General features: G+C 48.1%; 1 protein-coding gene across 1 annotated transcript in view; it reads right to left on the reverse strand.

Annotated features, from left to right (window-relative positions):
* The window catches only part of LOC116968144 (myosin-13-like), a 70,846-nt gene extending 53,075 nt beyond the window's left edge, over nt 1-17,771 (reverse strand). The window contains exons 1-3 of the mRNA XM_033014767.1: nt 17,301-17,771; nt 4,608-4,765; nt 109-424 (exon numbers count right to left, since the gene is read on the reverse strand). Coding sequence (XP_032870658.1) covers nt 109-424; nt 4,608-4,765; nt 17,301-17,480 — 654 coding nt within the window. The 5' untranslated portion in view covers nt 17,481-17,771. The remainder of the gene's footprint in view (nt 1-108; nt 425-4,607; nt 4,766-17,300) is intronic.
* Between the last annotated feature and the right edge of the window lie 223 nt (nt 17,772-17,994).

The following is a 17,994-nucleotide window of genomic DNA, read 5'->3' on the forward strand; positions in this document are numbered from 1 at the left end:
TTGGCCTCCACAGCCTTCTGTGGCAATGAATTCCACAGATCACCATCCTCTGACTACCTATCTGAGCAATATATCGGGCGACAAAAGAGCAGAAGGCAAGCCACTTACTTTCTGCTTGAGGGAGAGCATCTCGATCTTGGTCTTGCTCTCCGACAGCTGACCCTCGCGTTTGCGCAGCTGTGCGGACTGCTCCTCCAGCAGGCCGTGCGCCTCCTTGAGACGGCTCAGCAGTTGCGCCCTCTTCCGCCCGCTGTCCAGCAGGGAGACCTTGAGGTCCACGTCGAAGCCCCCCAGACCCTCAGAGAGAGAGCGGAGTGGATCTTCCACCAGGCAGGTGTCCGAAAAGTGGCAGGAAGAGTACGGCCGTTTGATCATCATATGGTCAAAGGGCCCGATGTTCACAGCTCCATCCAGGACAGGTGAGCTGGTGGGGAAAGGGATCAGATCATAAGGCCATAGGTGATAGGAGCAGAATGAGACCATTCAGCCCATTAGCTCTTCTCCGCCATTCGATCTATCTCTCCCCCTTAACCCCATTCATAGAAACATAGAAAATAGGTGCAGGAGTAGGCCATTCGGCCCTTCGAGCCTGCACCGCCATTCAATATGATCATGGCTGATCATCCAACTCAGTATCCTGTACCTGCCTTCTCTCCATACCCCCTGATCCCTTTAGCCACAAGGGCCACATCTAACTCCCTCTTAAATATAGCCAATGAACTGTGGCCTCAACTACCTTCTGTGGCAGAGAATTCCAGAGATTCACCACTCTCTGTGTGAAAATTTTTTCCTCATCTCGGTCCTAAAAGATTTCCCCCTTATCCTTAAACTGTGACCCCTTGTTCTGGACTTCCCCAACATCGGGAACAATCTTCCTGCATCTAGCCTGTCCAACCCCTTAAGAATTTTGTAAGTTTCTATAAGATTCCCCCCTCAATCTTCTAAATTCTAACGAATACAAGCCGAGTCTATCCAGTCTTTTTTCATATGAAAGTCCTGACATCCCAGGAATCAGTCTGGTGAACCTTCTCTGTACTTCCTCTATGGCAAGAATGTCCTTCCTCAGATTAGGAGACCAAAACTGTACGCAATACTCCAGGTGTGGTCTCACCAAGACCCTGTGCAACTGCAGTTGAACCTCCCTGCTCCTATACTCAATTCTCCTGCCTTCTCCCCATAACCTCTAACACCCGTACTAATCAAGAATCTATCTACCTCTGCCTTAAATATATCCATTGATTTGGCCTCAAACAGCCTTTTGTGGCAAAGAATTCCACAGATTCACCACCCTCTGACTAAAGAAATTCCTCCTCATCCATCTCCTTCCGAGAAGAACGTCCCTTTAATTCTGAGTCTGAAGAAGGGTCTCCCACTGAAACGTCGCCCATTCCTTCTCTCTAGAGATGCTGCCTCACCCGCTGCGATGCTCCAGGGCGTCGAAGAGAAAGGGCAACAACTGAGATTTTCAAAACATCTAGGGGAACGGGCAGAAACGATATCTGCTGATTGGGAAGCTCAAGTCAAGTGAGTTTATTAAGAAGGAACTGCAGATGCTGGAAAATCGAAGGTACACATAAATGCTGGAGAAACTCAGCGGGTGCAGCAGCATCTATGGAGCGAAGGAAATAGGCAACGTTTCGTCCCGAAACCCTTTGGGTTTCGACCCGAAACGTTGCCTATTTCCTTTGGGTTTCGTCCCGAAACGTTGCCTATTTTTTTCACTCCATAGATGCTGCTGCACCCGCTGAGTTTCTCCAGCACTTTTGTCTACCTTCCATAGATTCCTTTAGCCCTAAGATCTAAATCTAACTATGTAAAGGTGGATCTGGAAATCAAAGCACCTGATTGTGTCTGTTGATTACAAAGTATCAGTAAGAGAAAGAGAGGAGATGTGTCCCAGATAGGATGATGAAATTCTTGCTTGCTGCAGCACAACAGAATACAGTAGGCATAAATACAGATCAGATCAGTGTGTCCATATACCATAGAGTCTGAAGAAGGGTTTCGGCCCGAAACGTCACCTATTTCCTTCGCTCCATAGATGCTGCTGCACCCGCTGAGTTTCCCCAGCAATTGTGTGTACCCCCATATATATATATATACACACACACATTTATTTGTCACATGCACCAATTAAGGTACAGTGAAATGAGTTACCATGCAGTTACAATAGAACCTCAGACCTCAGATGTGGAAGATTGAAAATGTCCGTGAAAACTCCAACCAGTTGGTCTGCGCAGGTTTTCGAAACACGCCCGGGTATACCATGGCTAGAATGATATGGCAGCATCTTGGTTAAATGAATGGTGAGAGCGTGGACAAATGATCCAGGGATACAAGTTCAAAGCCCACTGTTGCAACTGATGAAATTAAATTTGAGTAACTAAATCACCTCGGAACCAGGAGGAAGCTGGATCTTGAATAGGTAATTAATTCTGAGTCTGAGTTCGGATTGCTAGAAAATGCAAGGTGGGTCACTAAAAATGATGCTTTTCGTAAGCAAAGCAAACATTTTCCCAAAGACTTGCACAGGATAGTTATCCATTATAAACTAGATGTCGGGCCACCAAAGACGTAGTCAGATGAGTAAACATTTGGTTAAGGGGGTAGGCCTTAAGCGGTGGCTTAAAGCAGAGAGAGGTAGAGAGATGGAGAGGGTTAAAGAAGGAACTCTAAAGGGCGTGTCCCACTTGGGCGTCAGTTTGCGCGTCACGCAGATGGCGAGTGAAGATTTTGTACATGCCAAAATCCTGGGGCGCCGCGCGCGACGTTGCTTACGTCACCACGCACCGTGCGCATCACGTGCGCGTCACGATGCGTAAATGATGGCGCGTCACGATGCGTAAATTATGGCGCGTAAATGCCGCGCAAATGACCCCCAAGTGGGTGAGGCCCTTAAAGCTTTGATCCCGGTCAAGTCAAGTCAAGTCAAGTCAAGAGAGTTTATTGTCATGTGTCCCAGATAGGACAATGAAATTCATTGGTCAGGCCACAAAGGTTGGAGTGAATACATTGGAGTGAGCCACAATTGGAAGAACTTGTTTGAATGGTGGAGTAGGTTTGATGGGCTGAATGGCCTAATTCAACTCCTATGACATTAACTTTTATGGCATGCAAGCAGTCCAAGCCAGTGACTTGGAGTTCATTGCAAAGGTTAGCAATGCCTCCTGAGATGGCTTCCATCACCAATCAGAAGTGGATGGTGCCTGAAGAAGGGTCTCGACCCGTAACGTCACCGATTCCTTTTCTCCAGAGGTGCCGCCTGGCCCGCTGGGTTATTCCAGCTTTCTGTGCGTATCTGCGGAAGTGGGTGGAGGTACTTCAGCAGCCAGGTTATTCGATGACCTGCCCCAAGGATTTCCGTAGGAAACAGGATGGTTAGACAGGGAGATTTTGGGAATTAAGTGACTTTGTGAAACGAACTGGCGGAAAAATAATCAATGCATAATTTTGTTCCCACTTATGCCCAAGAAAGGCCTGTACAATACAAACATTTTAAAGAGGCCTTCAGAGAGTCATGCTGCAAGCTCGCTCTGCAGATGTGTCATGTTTATTCACAGACGTAATGATTTTACAGACTGTTGCTTTATCATTCACTGACATAAGCTGGCCACAAGCCAACAACTCCTTGCCATAGGAAGGGAAGAACTGCAGATGCTGGTTTACACCGAAGATAGACACAAAAAGCTGGAGTAACTCAGCGGGACAGGCAGCATCTCTGGATAGAAGGAATGGGTGACGTTTCGGGTCGAGACCCTTCTTCAGAATGAAGAAGGGTCTCGACCCGAAACATCACCCATTTCTTCCATCCAGAGATGCTGCATGTTTTTGCCATGGACATAAAAATCTGAAATGATTAAATGGGCCAGGCAACATCTTTGGAGAGAAGGAATAGGTGCACACCTTCAACACCATTTTAAGGGTATGTAGCACTGTCTGGAGGTATCTTTAGAGCTTTACAGCACAAAAATAGTCCCATAGGCAGTTACTATAACATTTAGTCATACTGTGTAGAAACAGGCCCTTTGGCCAACTTGCCTACACCGACCAACATGCCCCATCTGCACCAGTTCCACTGGCCTGTATTTGGCCCATATCCCTCTAAACCTGTCCTATCCATGCACCTGTCGAAATATTTCTTAAACGTTGCGATTGTACCATTTACAAGATATTTGGGTGGGTACTTGGATAGGGAAGGTTTAGAGGGATATGGGCTGACCGCAGGCAGGTGGGATTAGCTTAGATGGGGCATCTTTGGTTAGCATGGGCAAGTTGGGCCGAAGGGACTATATCTGTGCTGTATATGATTCTAAAGATAGCCCAGGACTGTGCTAAATCCCCTCAAAATGGTGTGTGATTTGGATTGTGTGCCATCCTGCTCATGTTGTCGTTGTTCGTGTCCTACTGACTACCACACAGCGAAAAAAGGCTACTAGCCAATTCGCACCCCAAATACCTGCCTGGCCAAGTACCAGTCTTATGTAACTGTTGGAACAAAGGAAAAAATAATAATAATCGGTAAAGGGAAGGGATGAGTTAAAGCCAGAATTTAAAAGAATGCTTAGGTTCGTTACAGCACCAACTCCTCATCGCATCCACTGTCTTACCTGCTGGTGTCAAATGGAGAATAATACAACCTCCGTGTGCCGTCGAGAGATCGCAGGCTCCCCTCCCGTGTTGGGCTGACTGACCGAGACCTCAGCTCTTTCCCACCGCGCCTCAGCCAGCTCGGGCTGAAGGATTCCAGCTCCCTGTTCAACGGGTCCTGAGGCAGGGGGAACAAAGGGAAAGGCTGGCGTGAGGAGAGACGGCATCTGCAGCAACTCTGCACAGCCTCCACAGTCGGCACTCGCTGAGGTGGTGTTTGCTTTCCATTTACAATTCAGGAAGGCAGCCTGTCGGGATCCTTAAAGCAACACTGGCCAGTGATCTATTTTCAGGTGCAACCCTAAAAATGCCAAGGAAATCATACCCAAGCAGACAGTAGTCGGCAAATGCACAAATTATTAGTTCCTGTATTATTATTATTGTTGCGCATACTGGGGCACAGTCAAAAGCAATTGGTTTGCCTGCTATCCAGTCAGAAGACTATTCAGCATGTAAAAACAATCAGCTGTCACAGGGTGCAGATAAAGATGAATATCTTGCACATTTACTGCAAGATATAACATCGAAATTGGGGGCGGCATAATGGCACTGCGGTAGAGATGCTGCCTGACAGACCCAGGTTCGATCCCAGCCACGGGTGCTGTCTGTGCGGAGTTTGCACGTTCTCCCCGTGGGTTTACCCCGAGATCTTCGGTTTCCTCCCACACTCCAAAGACGTGCAGGTTTGTGGGTTAATTGGCTCGGTCTAAGTGTAAATTGTCCCTACGGAAAAGATTGCAGAAGGTTTTGACCACTGCCCAGTCCATCGTCGGCTCTGACCTCCCCACCATCGAGGGGATCTATCGCAGTCGCTGCCTCAAAAAGGCTGCCAACATCATCAAGGACCCACACCATCCTGGCCACGCACTCATCTCTCCGCTGCCTTCAGGTAGAAGGTACAGGAGCCTGAAATCTAGTACATCCAGGTTCAGGAATAGCTACTTCCCCACAGCCATCAGGCTATTAAACTCACCATCAAACATACTCTGAACTATAACAGCCTATTACACTTTATCTGTTTATTTATATGTATATATATATGGTCTATGCTATACAGACACACTGATCTGTTCTGTATTTATGCTTACAATATTCTGTGGTGCTGCAGCAAGCAAGAATGTCATTGTCCTATCTGGCCGACTAGGAAAAGGGGAGATGCAGCGAGACCTGGGTGTCATGGTACACCAGTCATTGAAAGTGGGCATGCAGGTGCAGCAGGCAGTGAAGAAAGCGAATGGTATGTTAGCTTTCATAGCAAAAGGATTTGAGTATAGGAGCAGGGAGGTTCTACTGCAGTTGTACAGGGTCTTGGTGAGACCACACCTGGAGTATTGCGTACAGTTTTGGTCTCCAAATCTGAGGAAGGACATTATTGCCATAGAGGGAGTGCAGAGAAGGTTCACCAGACTGATTCCTGGGATGTCAGGACTGTCTTATGAAGAAAGACTGGATAGACTTGGTTTATACTCTCTAGAATTTAGGAGATTGAGAGGGGATCTTATAGAAACTTACAAAATTCTTAAGGGTTGGACAGGCTAGATGCAGGAAGATTGCTCCCGATGTTGGAGAAGTCCAGGACAAGGGGTCACAGCTTAAGGATAAGGGGGAAATCCTTTAAAACCGAGATGAGAAGAACTTTTTTCACACAGAGAGTGGTGAATCTCTGGAACTCTCTGCCACAGAGGGTAGTCGAGGCCAGTTCATTGGCTATATTTAAGAGGGAGTTAGATGTGGCCCTTGTGGCTAAGGGGATCAGAGGGTATGGAGAGAAGGCAGGTATGGGATACTGAGTTGGATGATCAGCCATGATCATATTGAATGGCGGTGCAGGCTCGAAGGGCCGAATGGCCTACTCCTGCACCTAATTTCTATGTTTCTATGTTTCTATGACAATAAACTCTCTTGACTTGATTTGACTTGTGTGTACGGGACATTGTTAGTGTGCGGGGATTGCTGGTCGGTGCGGACTCGGTGGGCCGAAGGGCCTATTTCCGTACTATATCTCCCAACTAAACTAAAAGTTAGGAAATTGAGGGAAGTTTGAAATTCGTTACTGCGAGTGATTGGTTATGTTAGCCTCCTGATTCATTTAAAATCTGAGATCCTTATATTTTTATCTGTTAACCAAGTGGCTTGAACCAAGGTTGTCTTGAGGTACAGGTGAGAGTTCTGGGTCAATTTGGGATGGACAATGAATGTTGGTGGTGCCATGTTATGGAAACAGAGTAAGTAATAATTGTAGTTACACAAAAAAGCTGGAGAAACTCAGCGGGTGCAGCAGCATCTATGGAGCGAAGGAAATAGGCAACGTTTTCAGGCTGAAACCCTTCTTCAGACTGATCGGGGGTGGGGGGGCGGGGAGAAGAAAGGGAAAAGGAGGAGGAGCCCGAAGGCTGGGGGATGGGAGGAGACAGCAGGAGGGCTGAGGAAGGATCACACGCTCAAATCATTGAAACAAATGAAGAGGTATTGAAGTGTCAACAACATCTCAAATCTTTGGAGTTGAGGTAGAACATTGCTACTCTTGGTGTGAGTTGCTATGAAATGAACCACAGTAGAGACACAAGGACACTCAGAATTAAACAGGTTTAGTTTGAATACAAGGATGAAGTGGTCAGAAACGCAAGGAACTACAGGTGCTGGTTTACAAAAAAAGTCAAAGTGCTGGCGTAACTCAACTGGTCAGGCAGCATCTGGAGAAGTGTCCTGAGCTGAAACGTCACCTATCCACATTGTCCAAAGATGCTGCCTGACCTGCTGAGTTACTCCAGCACATTGGGTTGTAGAGTCATAGAGTCTTAGAGCATGGAAACAGGCCAAACTTGCCCACTCCGGCCAACGTCCCATTTACACTAGTCCCAACTTCCCTCTCAACCTGTGAAGATGTCCTTGTGTGTATGAACCAGCATCTGCAGTTCTTTGTTCCGACGTCTCTGGAGAACATGGATAGGTGACGTTCCGAGACGGGATGTGGCAAGTAGTGGTGGCCCAGCTCCTGGCTTGGTATAAGTGTTCTAGCCGCGGGCACGGCGGGGACTGACTTACTTACTTACTTACCCTCCGGAGCGGGATCCCTGGAGAAGAGCTCCAACCGGGGAAATAAGGGGTTGGGGATGATCAGCCATGATCACATTGAATGGCGGCGCTGGCTCGAATGGTCGAATGGCCTACTCCTGCACCTATTGTCTATTGACTATTGACCACAGGCCTACATCATCTTCAAGCCGCGGTCTCCGGTAGGGAAGCACCGATTTGGCACATCTGGCTGGCCGCCCGCAGTGGTGACTGCGGAGGTCCTGACCACGGGGAAAAATGGAGGAGGACTGACTGTACTTTGTGCCTTCCACCACAGCGATGAATGTGGATGTGGATGTATCGTGCGTTCTTTTTTATTGTACCGCTGCTGGCAAATTCATTTCACTGCACTTCATTGCGTATGTGACGAATAAATCTGACTATTGACTACTGTGACAGATACCCTGTGGCATTGCTCGGAGAATTTCAAGACGCAAGCAGATTTGCCTTATTGACAGCGTGGGAATGCGGAGTGGGCACTCAGTAAGCTCTACTGAGGGCAGTTTCAACAAATGCATCCCTAAACAGCAGTCACCTCAGAGGTTCGCCGAGAATCAATGTACTATGGATGCCACCGTTGGATCTTGAACGCAAACTTGTTTTCAATGGGGGAATAACATTGGTACGGGGTAAACAATTGACACAGGATTAGGCACAGAATGTACACAATAATCCCTATTCCCTTCAAACATATTAACAGTTGCCGATTACTTGATTTCAATCATTTCCACACCCAGCCACCCACATCAAACCTGTTTAGAAAAACAAACGAGTGCGAGCGTGAATGCGGAAGCACAGAGTGACACCAAGAACAGGCTTGTGCGTTGCCCATTGCTTGTGCGGCACGGTGGAGCAGCGGTAGAGTCGCTGCCTTACAGAGCTTGCAGCACCGGAGGCCCGGGTTCGATCCCGACTACGCCGCTGTCTGTACGGAGTTTGTACGTTCTCCCCGTGATCTGCGTGGGTTTTCTCAGAGATCTTCAGTTTCCTCCCACACTCCAACGGCGTACAGATTTGTAGGTTAATTGGCTTTGGTATATGTGTAAATTATCCCTAGTGTGTGTAGGGTAGTGTTAATGTGCGGGGATCGCTGGTCGGTGCGGCCTTGGTGGGCCCGAAGGGTTTGTGCGTTAATTGGCCCTCTGTATATTGCCCCTAGTAACTAGGAAGTGGATGCAATGGTGGGATTACACAATACTGCAGCAAGGTGGCGCAGCGGTAGAGTCGCTGCCTTACAGCACTTGCAGCGCCGGAGGCCCGGGTTCGACCCCAACTACGGGTGCTGTCATTACGGAGTTTGCACGTTCTCCCCGTGACTGCGTGGGTTTTCCCCGGGTGCTCCAGTTTCCAGCCACACTCCAATAATCGTTGATTAATCGGCTTGGTATAAGTGTACATTGTCCCTAGAGTGTGTAGGGAAGTGTCAATGTGCGGGGATCGCTGGTCGGTGCGGAGTCAGTGGGCCGAAGGGCCTGTTTCCATGCTGTATCTCTAAAACTAAAAAAAAAACATCCCTGAATGATTTTATCCAAATTCCAATCCGGGTTTGATGGTGGTGATGGTGGGAGGAAAATGTATAAACTCAATATTGTTTTACAGGGGGAGGGAGGGGGGGGGGGAGAAGTAAAGCTGGCTTTAATAATCATTTGGTACTTCATGACATTTCCCTGAATCATCCAGTGGGTTACTATGGTAACCACTGCAACCAAAGCAGCACAGTTCCCCAACAACAACTGTGCATCAACAACCAGATTTTAGTTCATCTTGTCACAGGGAGAATATTCCTCACTCTATAGGATATTAAAACACTCCTCAGCATTATAGTCTAGTTTAGTTTGGAGATACAGCGCGGTAACAGGCCCTTCGGCCCACCGGGTCCGCGCCGACCAGCGATCCCCGCACATTAACACTACCCTACACACACTGGGGACAATTTTTACATTTACACCGAAGCCAATCAGCCTACAAATCTGCACGTCTTTGGAGTGTGGGAGGAAACCGAAGATCTCGGAGGAAACCCACGCAGGTCACGGGGAGAAGGGATAAACTCCGTGCAGACAGCGCCCGTAGGTGGGATCGAACCCGGGTCTCTGGCGATGTGAGGCAGCAACTCTACCACTGTGCCACCATGCAATCCTCTGTCCAAAGCTTCTTTATGTTTGTACCTTTCTGGTATATAATTGCAACAAAGGAGACCCCATTTATCCCGAAGATAGACACAAAATGCTGGAGTAACTCAGCGGAACAGGCAGCATCTCTGGAGAGAAGGAACGGGTGACGTTTTAGGTTGAGATCCTTCTTCGGACCCGATTCATCCTGCTGAGTTCATGCCAGCTCAGTGCATCAATGAAGAAAGCCAATGGTATGTTAGCATTCACAGCAAAAGGATTTGAGTATAGGAGCAGGGAGGTTCTACTGCAGTTGTACAGGGTCTTGGTGAGACCACACCTGGAGTATTGTGTACAGTTTTGGTCTCGTAATCTGAGGAAATACATTTTTGCCATAGAGGGAGTACAGAGAAGGTTCACCAGACTGATTCCTGGGATGGCAGGACTTTCATATGAAGAAAGACTGGATAGACTCGGCTTGTACTCGCTAGAATTTAGAAGATTGAGGGGGGATCTTATAGAAACGTACAAAATTCTTAAGGGGTTGGACAGGCTAGATGCAGGAAGATTGTTCCCGATGTTGGGGAAGTCCAGAACAAGGGGTCACAGTTTAAGGATAAGGGGGAAATCTTTTAGGACCGAGATGAGGAAAACATTTTTGTCACAGAGTGGTGAATCTGTGGAATTCTCTGCCACAGAAGATAGTTGAGGCCACAGTTCATTGGCTATATTTAAGAGGGAGTTAGATGTGGCCCTTGTGGCTAAAGGGATCAGGGGGTATGGAGAGAAGGCAGGGATGGGATACTGAGTTGGATGAGCCATGATCATATTGAATGGCGGTGCAGGCTCGAAGGGCCGAATGGCCTACTCCTGCACCTATTTTCTATGTTTCTATGGTTCTATCAGCATCATTGGAGTCATAGACAACATGACAACAGGCCCTTCAGCCTATCTTGCCCATGCTGACCAAGATGCCCAATCTACGCATGTCCCACCTGCCCACATTTGGCCCATATTCCTCTATATTATCCATGTACCATAAACCCCGACACCCGTACTAATCAAGAATCTATCTGTCTGATAAGATCAGCCATGATTCAATCGCGGAGTAGACTTGATGGGCCGAATGTGCCTAATCCTACTCCGAGCAATAATGAGATCATACAGAGGGAAGTGTGGAATGTGGTGCCTGAAGAGGTGATGGAGGCAGATATTATCACCACGTTAGACAGGTACACAGGGCACCCCTGGGTTACAAATGACTCGACTTAAGGTAATACAAATAAATTCTCCAATTTCTTAAATTTTTCTCAACGTAGTATTGAGAATAGCAAAATGTTTAATGATATTCCTGAATGGCGGGACACAGCATGTATTTCGTTAAATTACTTACGGATAGTGTTAGTGTAATTATTCAATGAAATGAAAGCATGATAGCATACGTGTGTAGAAGGAGATAGAGATACTGCAAGGTAACAGCCTACCGATTCCACACCAACCATCGATTGCCCATTCACATCAGTTCCATGTTATTCCACTTTCCCATCCACTCCCTATACATGAGGGGAATCTTACAGAGCCAATTTACTAACAAACCTACAACTGTTCATTCAGTCTGAAGAAGGGACTTGACCCGAAACGTCACCCATTCCTTCTATCCAGAGATGCTGCCCGTCCCGCTGAGTTACTCCAGCATTTTGTGTCTATCTAGAGTGATAGGATGTGGGTTACTATAGAAACTGCTGCGTCTGACTCAGAGAAATCTGTTTCAGGGCAGTTCTGTAGAATGAAAATCTTATCCTTTATCTGTGGGCGGCTTCATTATAATCATGTATAGCCTTTTCTTCGACCGGATATCACACAAACAAAAAGCTTTTCACTGTACTCTTGTTTGACGGCACTGGGCCTATACTCGCTGGAGTTTAGAAGAATGAGGGGGGACCTCATTGAAACATACAGAACAGTGGAAGGCTTGGATAGAGTGGATGTTTCCACTAGTGGGAGAGTCTTATGCCCCTGTCCCACTTAGGAAACCTGAACAGAAACCTCTGGAGACTTTGCGCCCCCCACCCAAGGTTTCCGTGCGGTCCCCGGAGGTTCCCAGAGGTTTTTGTCAGTCTCCCTACCTGCTTCCACTACCTGCAACCTCCGGCAACCACCTGCAACCTCCGGGAATGACACGGAAACCTTGGGTGGGGCGCAAAGTCTCCAGAGGTTTCCGTTCAGGTTTCCTAAGTGGGACAGGGGCATTAAGACTAGAGGTTTTAGCCACAGAATTAAAGGACTTTCTTTTAGGAAGGAGATGAGGAGGAATTTCTTTAGTGAGAGGGTGGTGAATCTATGGAACTCTTTGCCACAGAAGGCTGTGGAGGCCAAGTCAATGGATATATTTAAGGCAGAGATAGATTCTTGATTAGTACAGGTGTCAGAGGTTATGGGAAGAAGGCAGGATAGTGGGGTTAGGAGGGAGAGATAGATCAGCCATGATTGAATGGCGGAGTAGACTTGATGGGCCGAATGGCCTAATTCTGCTCCTATCACTTATTAACAATAAAAGCTAAATTAAACATCGCCTGGGACTGCCTGCACTCGAATCAACAAAGCACAAAGGTCCAGGGACCTAGTTCAGGTAGGTGGAATTGTACAATGGGCAGAGCGGAAGAAGGGCCTAGACCTGAAACGTCACCTATTCCTTTTCTCCAGAGATGCTGCCAGTCCCGCTGAGTTAAGGGCCTGTCCCACTTTCCTGAATCATTCACGAATTCTCCCGAGTCTTCAAGCTCGCAGAATGTTCGTAAAGAGTCCGTTGGAGTCCGTAGATATATCGTAGCGGCTCGTTACGCCAGCTGTATGTACTCGTGGCAATTTTGTTTACTCGTGGACATTTTTCATCATGCTGAAAAAACGTCCCGACTTACCTGATGCCCTGAGCACGTACGGCTGGAATAACGAGCCGCTACGATATATCCACGGACTCCTACGGACTCTTTACGAACATTCTGCGAGTTTGAAAACTCGGGAGAATTTGTGAATAACTCGGGAAAGTTGGACAGGCCCTTAACTCCAGCTTTTTGTGTCGATCTTCAGTAAAAATCTTACTTAACAGAGGAATAATCACACGTATGTACAAGAAGCAGGAACAGAGATTTACACTGAGAGGGGACACATTTCCGGCCACAATTTATATAATTCAAGTAAAACATTGTCAACATTGTCTTAACTTTCCCACAAAGGCCCATTGTTGTGGTTTAGTTTAGTTTAGAGATACAGCGCGGAAACAGGTCCTTCAGCCCACCGGGTCCTCACCAACCAGCGATCCCCGCACATTAACACTATCCCACACACACACACACACTCGGAAAATTTTACATTTATACCAAGCCAATTAACCTACATGCCTATACGCCTTTGGAGTGGGGGAGGAATCCGAAGATCTCGGAGAAAACCCACGCAGGTCACGGGGAGAACGGACAAACTCCATAGAGACAAGCATCCATAGTCAGGATCGAACCCGGGTCTCTGGCGCTGTAAGCGCTGTGAGGCAGCAACTCTACCGTTGTGTCAACGTGCCGCCTTAGTTGCTGAACAAGGAGAGTGCAAGCCGACCATTGAAGAGTTAATACCACACATATCTGCACAATAGACAATAGACAATAGGTGCAGGAGTGGTTCTGGACTCCCCCAACATCAGGAACATGTTTCCTGCCTCTAGCGTGTCCAAACCCTTAATAATCTTACTTGTTTCAATAAGATCCTCTCTCATCCTTCTAAACTCCAGAGTGTACAAGCCCAGCCGCTCCATTCGCTCAGCATATGACAGTCCCGCCATCCCGGGAATTAACCTTGTGAACCTACGCTACGCTCCCTCAATAGCAAGAATGTCCTACCTCAAATTAGGGACCAGAACTGCACACAATACTCCAGGTGTGGTCTCGCTAGGGCTCTGTACAACTGCAGAAGGACCTCTTTGCTCCTATACTCGATTCCTCTTGTTATAAAGGCCAACATGCCAAGTCAAGTCAAGAGAGTTTATTGTCCCAGATAGGACAATGAAATTCTTGCTTGCTGCAGCACAACAGAGCATTGTAAACATAAATACAGAACAGTTCAGTTCAATATACACATAAATAAGCAGATAAAGGCCAACAGAGGTGGTCTATTTATTGTGTAGGAGGAACAGCATCTCATATTTCACTTGGGCAACTTACAACCCAGTGGGATGAATATTGATTCATCTACAAGTAACCCTGCATTCCCTCTCTCTCCATCCCTCTCCCATCCTAGTTCTCCGACCAGTCAGACTGTTCACTTGATTAAATACTCTCATGAGCACATTATATCTTTGTATACTTCATTGTATTGATTTCCCTAACTTCAAATAACCCTGGCATCCCCCCCCCTCTCCGTCCATCCCACACTCGTTGTTATACCAGCTTCAAAGTCATCTTGTTGAGTTTCATTGTCTGTAACACATTTTCACCTAGCTCACAGCCTGTTTCCTAGATTATCGTTACATTTTTGCATATCTTTCATTCATTTGTTCTATCTCTCTCTCTCTACATCATCGTCGATATCTCTTGTTTCCCTTTCCCCTGACTCCCAGTCTGAAAAAGGGTCTCCACCCAAAAAACATCACCTATTCCTTTTGTCCAGAGATGCTGCCTGAACCGCTGAGTTACAGCCCTGTCCCACGGTGCGAGTTCATTCCAAGAGCTCTCCCGAGTTTAAAAAAAATCAAACTCGTGGTAAGCACGGAGAATGAACATAGTGGGTACGTCGGATCTCGGGGACGTCTCTTAGCGGCTCGTAACTCTAACGGCAGGTAAGCACGGGAAGACTCATGAAGATTTTTCAACATGTTGAAAAATGTCCACGAGAGCCCCGAGTACCGACGAGCGGCCATTACCGTAAATCTCTGAGTTTGAATCAGGGCAAACTCGGGGAGAACTCTTGGAATGAACTCGTACCGTGGGACAGGGGTTTTACTCCAGCTTTTAGTGTCATCTTTGGTGTATTTAATGATTGATTGATATTTTATTGTCACATGTTCTGGGTACAGTGATATTCTTTGTTTTGCATTCAGTACACAAGTGTGCAAAGAGTCGCCACATATAGGGCGCTATTAAAGTTACAAAAAATTTCAACATAGTCTTGATGGTCCCACTTCCTTCTCTTCTGCACCCCTGCACCCCCCCCACCCCCCACTTTACGCTGGGTCCCTTGTTTAGTTTAGAGATACAGTGGGGAAACAGGCCCTTCGGCCCACCGGGTCCGCGCCGACCAGCGATCCCCGTGCACTGTAACACCATCCTACACCCACTAGCGACAATTTTACATTGATACCAAGGGCTATGAGGACTGCAAGCCAATTAACCTACAAACCTGCACGTCTTTGGGGTGTGGGAAGAAACCGAAGATCTCGGAAAAAACCCCACGCAGGTCATGGGGAGAACGTACAAACTCTGTACAGACAGCACCCGTGGTCAGGATCGAACCCGGGTCTCCAAGCGCTGTAAGGCAGCAACTCTGCCGCAGCGCCACTGTGACCGCCCTTGTTGTTTTGTGCAGAGTGTCTTCGACCGACCGCTGGGACTCACGCGGTTCTCCATTCTCACCATCCATCGTCCCACCTCGCTGTCTGACATCCCTACTCACTCACTGACTGCCCCCCTTGTACCTTGCTCTCTGCGGTCACTTCGGTCATCGGGCTTGTCAGAGGCAGCGCCACAGAAAGCATTTTACCGGTATGCGTCACAGCCTAGTTTTGGGAACAGCTCCATCCATCAAAACCTCCTGTCCCACGGTGCGAGTTCATTCCAAGAGCTCTCCCGAGTTTTCCCTGATTCGAACTCGGAGATTTACGGTAATGGCCGCTCGTCGGTACTCGGGGCTCTCGTGGACATTTTTCAACATGTTGAAAAATCTTCACGAGCTTACCTGCCGTTAGCGAGTCTTCCCGAGTACCTGCCGTTAGCTTTACGAGCCGCCCCCGAGCTCCGACGTACCCGCTACGTTCATTCTCCGTGCTTACCACGAGTTTAAATTTTTAAAAACTCGGGAGAGTTCTTGGAATGAACTCGTACCGTGGGACAGGGCTTTAGGACCGCAAGAAATTGCAGAGTGTTGCGGACGCAGCCCAGACCATCACACAAACCAACCTCCATTCCATTGACTCCATCTACACCTCACGCTGCCTCGGCAAGGCCAGCAGCATCATCATAGAGACACTTCCTCTTCTCCCCACTCCCACCAGGCAAGAGGTACAGAGGTTTGTAAGGCCACATTTGGAATATTGTGAGCAAACTTTGGGCACCTTATCCTGAGGAAGGATGTGCTGGCTCTGGAGAGGGTCCAGAGGAGGTTTACAAGGATGACCCCAGGAAGGAGTAGGTGAACCTTTGATGAGCATTTGTTGGCACTGGGCCTGTACTCGCTGGAGTTTAGAAGAATGAGGGGGGACCTTATTGAAACTTACAGAATAGTGAAATACATGGATGTGGAGAGGATGTTTCCACTAGTGGTAGAGTCCAGGGCCGGAGGTCATAGCCTCTGAATTCAAGGATGTTCTTTTCAGAAGGGGACGAGTCATAGAGTGATACAGTGTGGAAACAGGCCTTTTGGCCCAACTTGCCCACACCGGCCAACATGTCCCAGCTACACTAGTCCCAGCTACACTAGTCCCATTCACCATTTATAAAGTAACTTGTCATAAGGGATAGGAGTGGAATGAGGCCGTTCGGCCCATCAAGTCTACTCCGCCATTCAATCACGGCTGATCTATCTCTCCCTCCTAACCCCATTCTCCTGCCTTCTCCCCATAACCTCTGACACCCTTGTACTAATCTAGAATCTATCTCATAAGATCATAAGTGATAGGAGTAGATTTAGGCCATTCGGCCCATCAAGTCTACTCCACCATTCAATCATGGCTGATCTATCTCTCCTTCCTAACCCCATTCTTCTGCCCCCCCCCCCCCCCCCCCCCAATAACCTCTGACACCTGCAGTAATCAAGATACTACATCTCTGCCTTAAAAATATCCATGGACTTGGCCTCCACAGTCTTGTGCGGCAAAGAATCTATGGAGAACTAACCAAGAATCTATCGTGATCCGAAAGATGAATGGAACGATAGATGGCACAATGGGCTAAGTGTTCGGCTGGCGACCGGAAGGTAGCCAGTTCGAATCCCGCTTGGAGTGCATACTGTCGTTGTGTCCTTGGGCAAGACACTTCACCCACCTTTGCCTGTGTGTGAATGTGTGTGAGTGATTGGTGGTGGTCGGAGGGGCCGTAGGCGCAGATTGGCAGCCACGCTTCCGTCAGTCTGCCCCAGGGCAGCTGTGGCTACAGAAGTAGCTTACCACCACCGAGTGTGACTGAGGACTGAATGAATAATGCGATGTAAAGCGCCTTGAGTATTAGAAAGGCGCTATATAAATCCCATCCATTATTATTATTATTACTTTACCTGGAAATGGAACGGGGACCCCGTCGCTCTGTAGACTTCCTCGTAACTCCTGCCGAGATCCTTGAGGGTGAGGGGGGAGGACCGCAGGAATTCCTTGCCACACCAGCTCCCCCTCGCCCCCAAGCCGTGGTGCCAATCCTCACCGTGCAGCCACCCTCGGCCGGTGGTCAAATCGGCCATTTGTCAGTTACCAGGCCGGGAGAGAACCCTTCCAAAAACCCCCCCCCAGCAAAACGGCCGCCGAGTGGCAGGTCCAACCCAGAGCGGTTTGTCCAGCCCACCACCACCACGTTCAATATTCCACACGTCAGTCTGAAGAAGGGTCTCGACCCGAAACATCACCCATTCCTTCTCTCCAGAGGGTGCAGCCGCCTGTCCCGCTGAGTTACTCCAGCATTTTTGTATTTTCTCTTCCCTGAGACGGAGAGGCTGCTTGCACCGGCCACTGGGAGAACACGCCCAGCTACTTCCCAAGTCTTGGCGTGGCCCCTTGGAAATACCACGCCTCCAGCTTCCACAGTAACCACACACACACACTCACAGCATCTGAAACCGACAACTCTAGCGTCTAGCGTCTTTGCCGACACGACAACTATCCCCCCTCTCTCTCCCGCTGAGTTACTCCAGCCTTTTGTGTCTATCTTCAAAGACTTTAAGACGTTTGCCTTCCATCACAGTGAGGAGGGTGCCTGGT

The sequence above is a fragment of the Amblyraja radiata genome, chromosome X, assembly GCF_010909765.2.
Source record: "Amblyraja radiata isolate CabotCenter1 chromosome X, sAmbRad1.1.pri, whole genome shotgun sequence".
Classification (NCBI taxonomy): Eukaryota; Metazoa; Chordata; class Chondrichthyes; order Rajiformes; family Rajidae; genus Amblyraja; species Amblyraja radiata.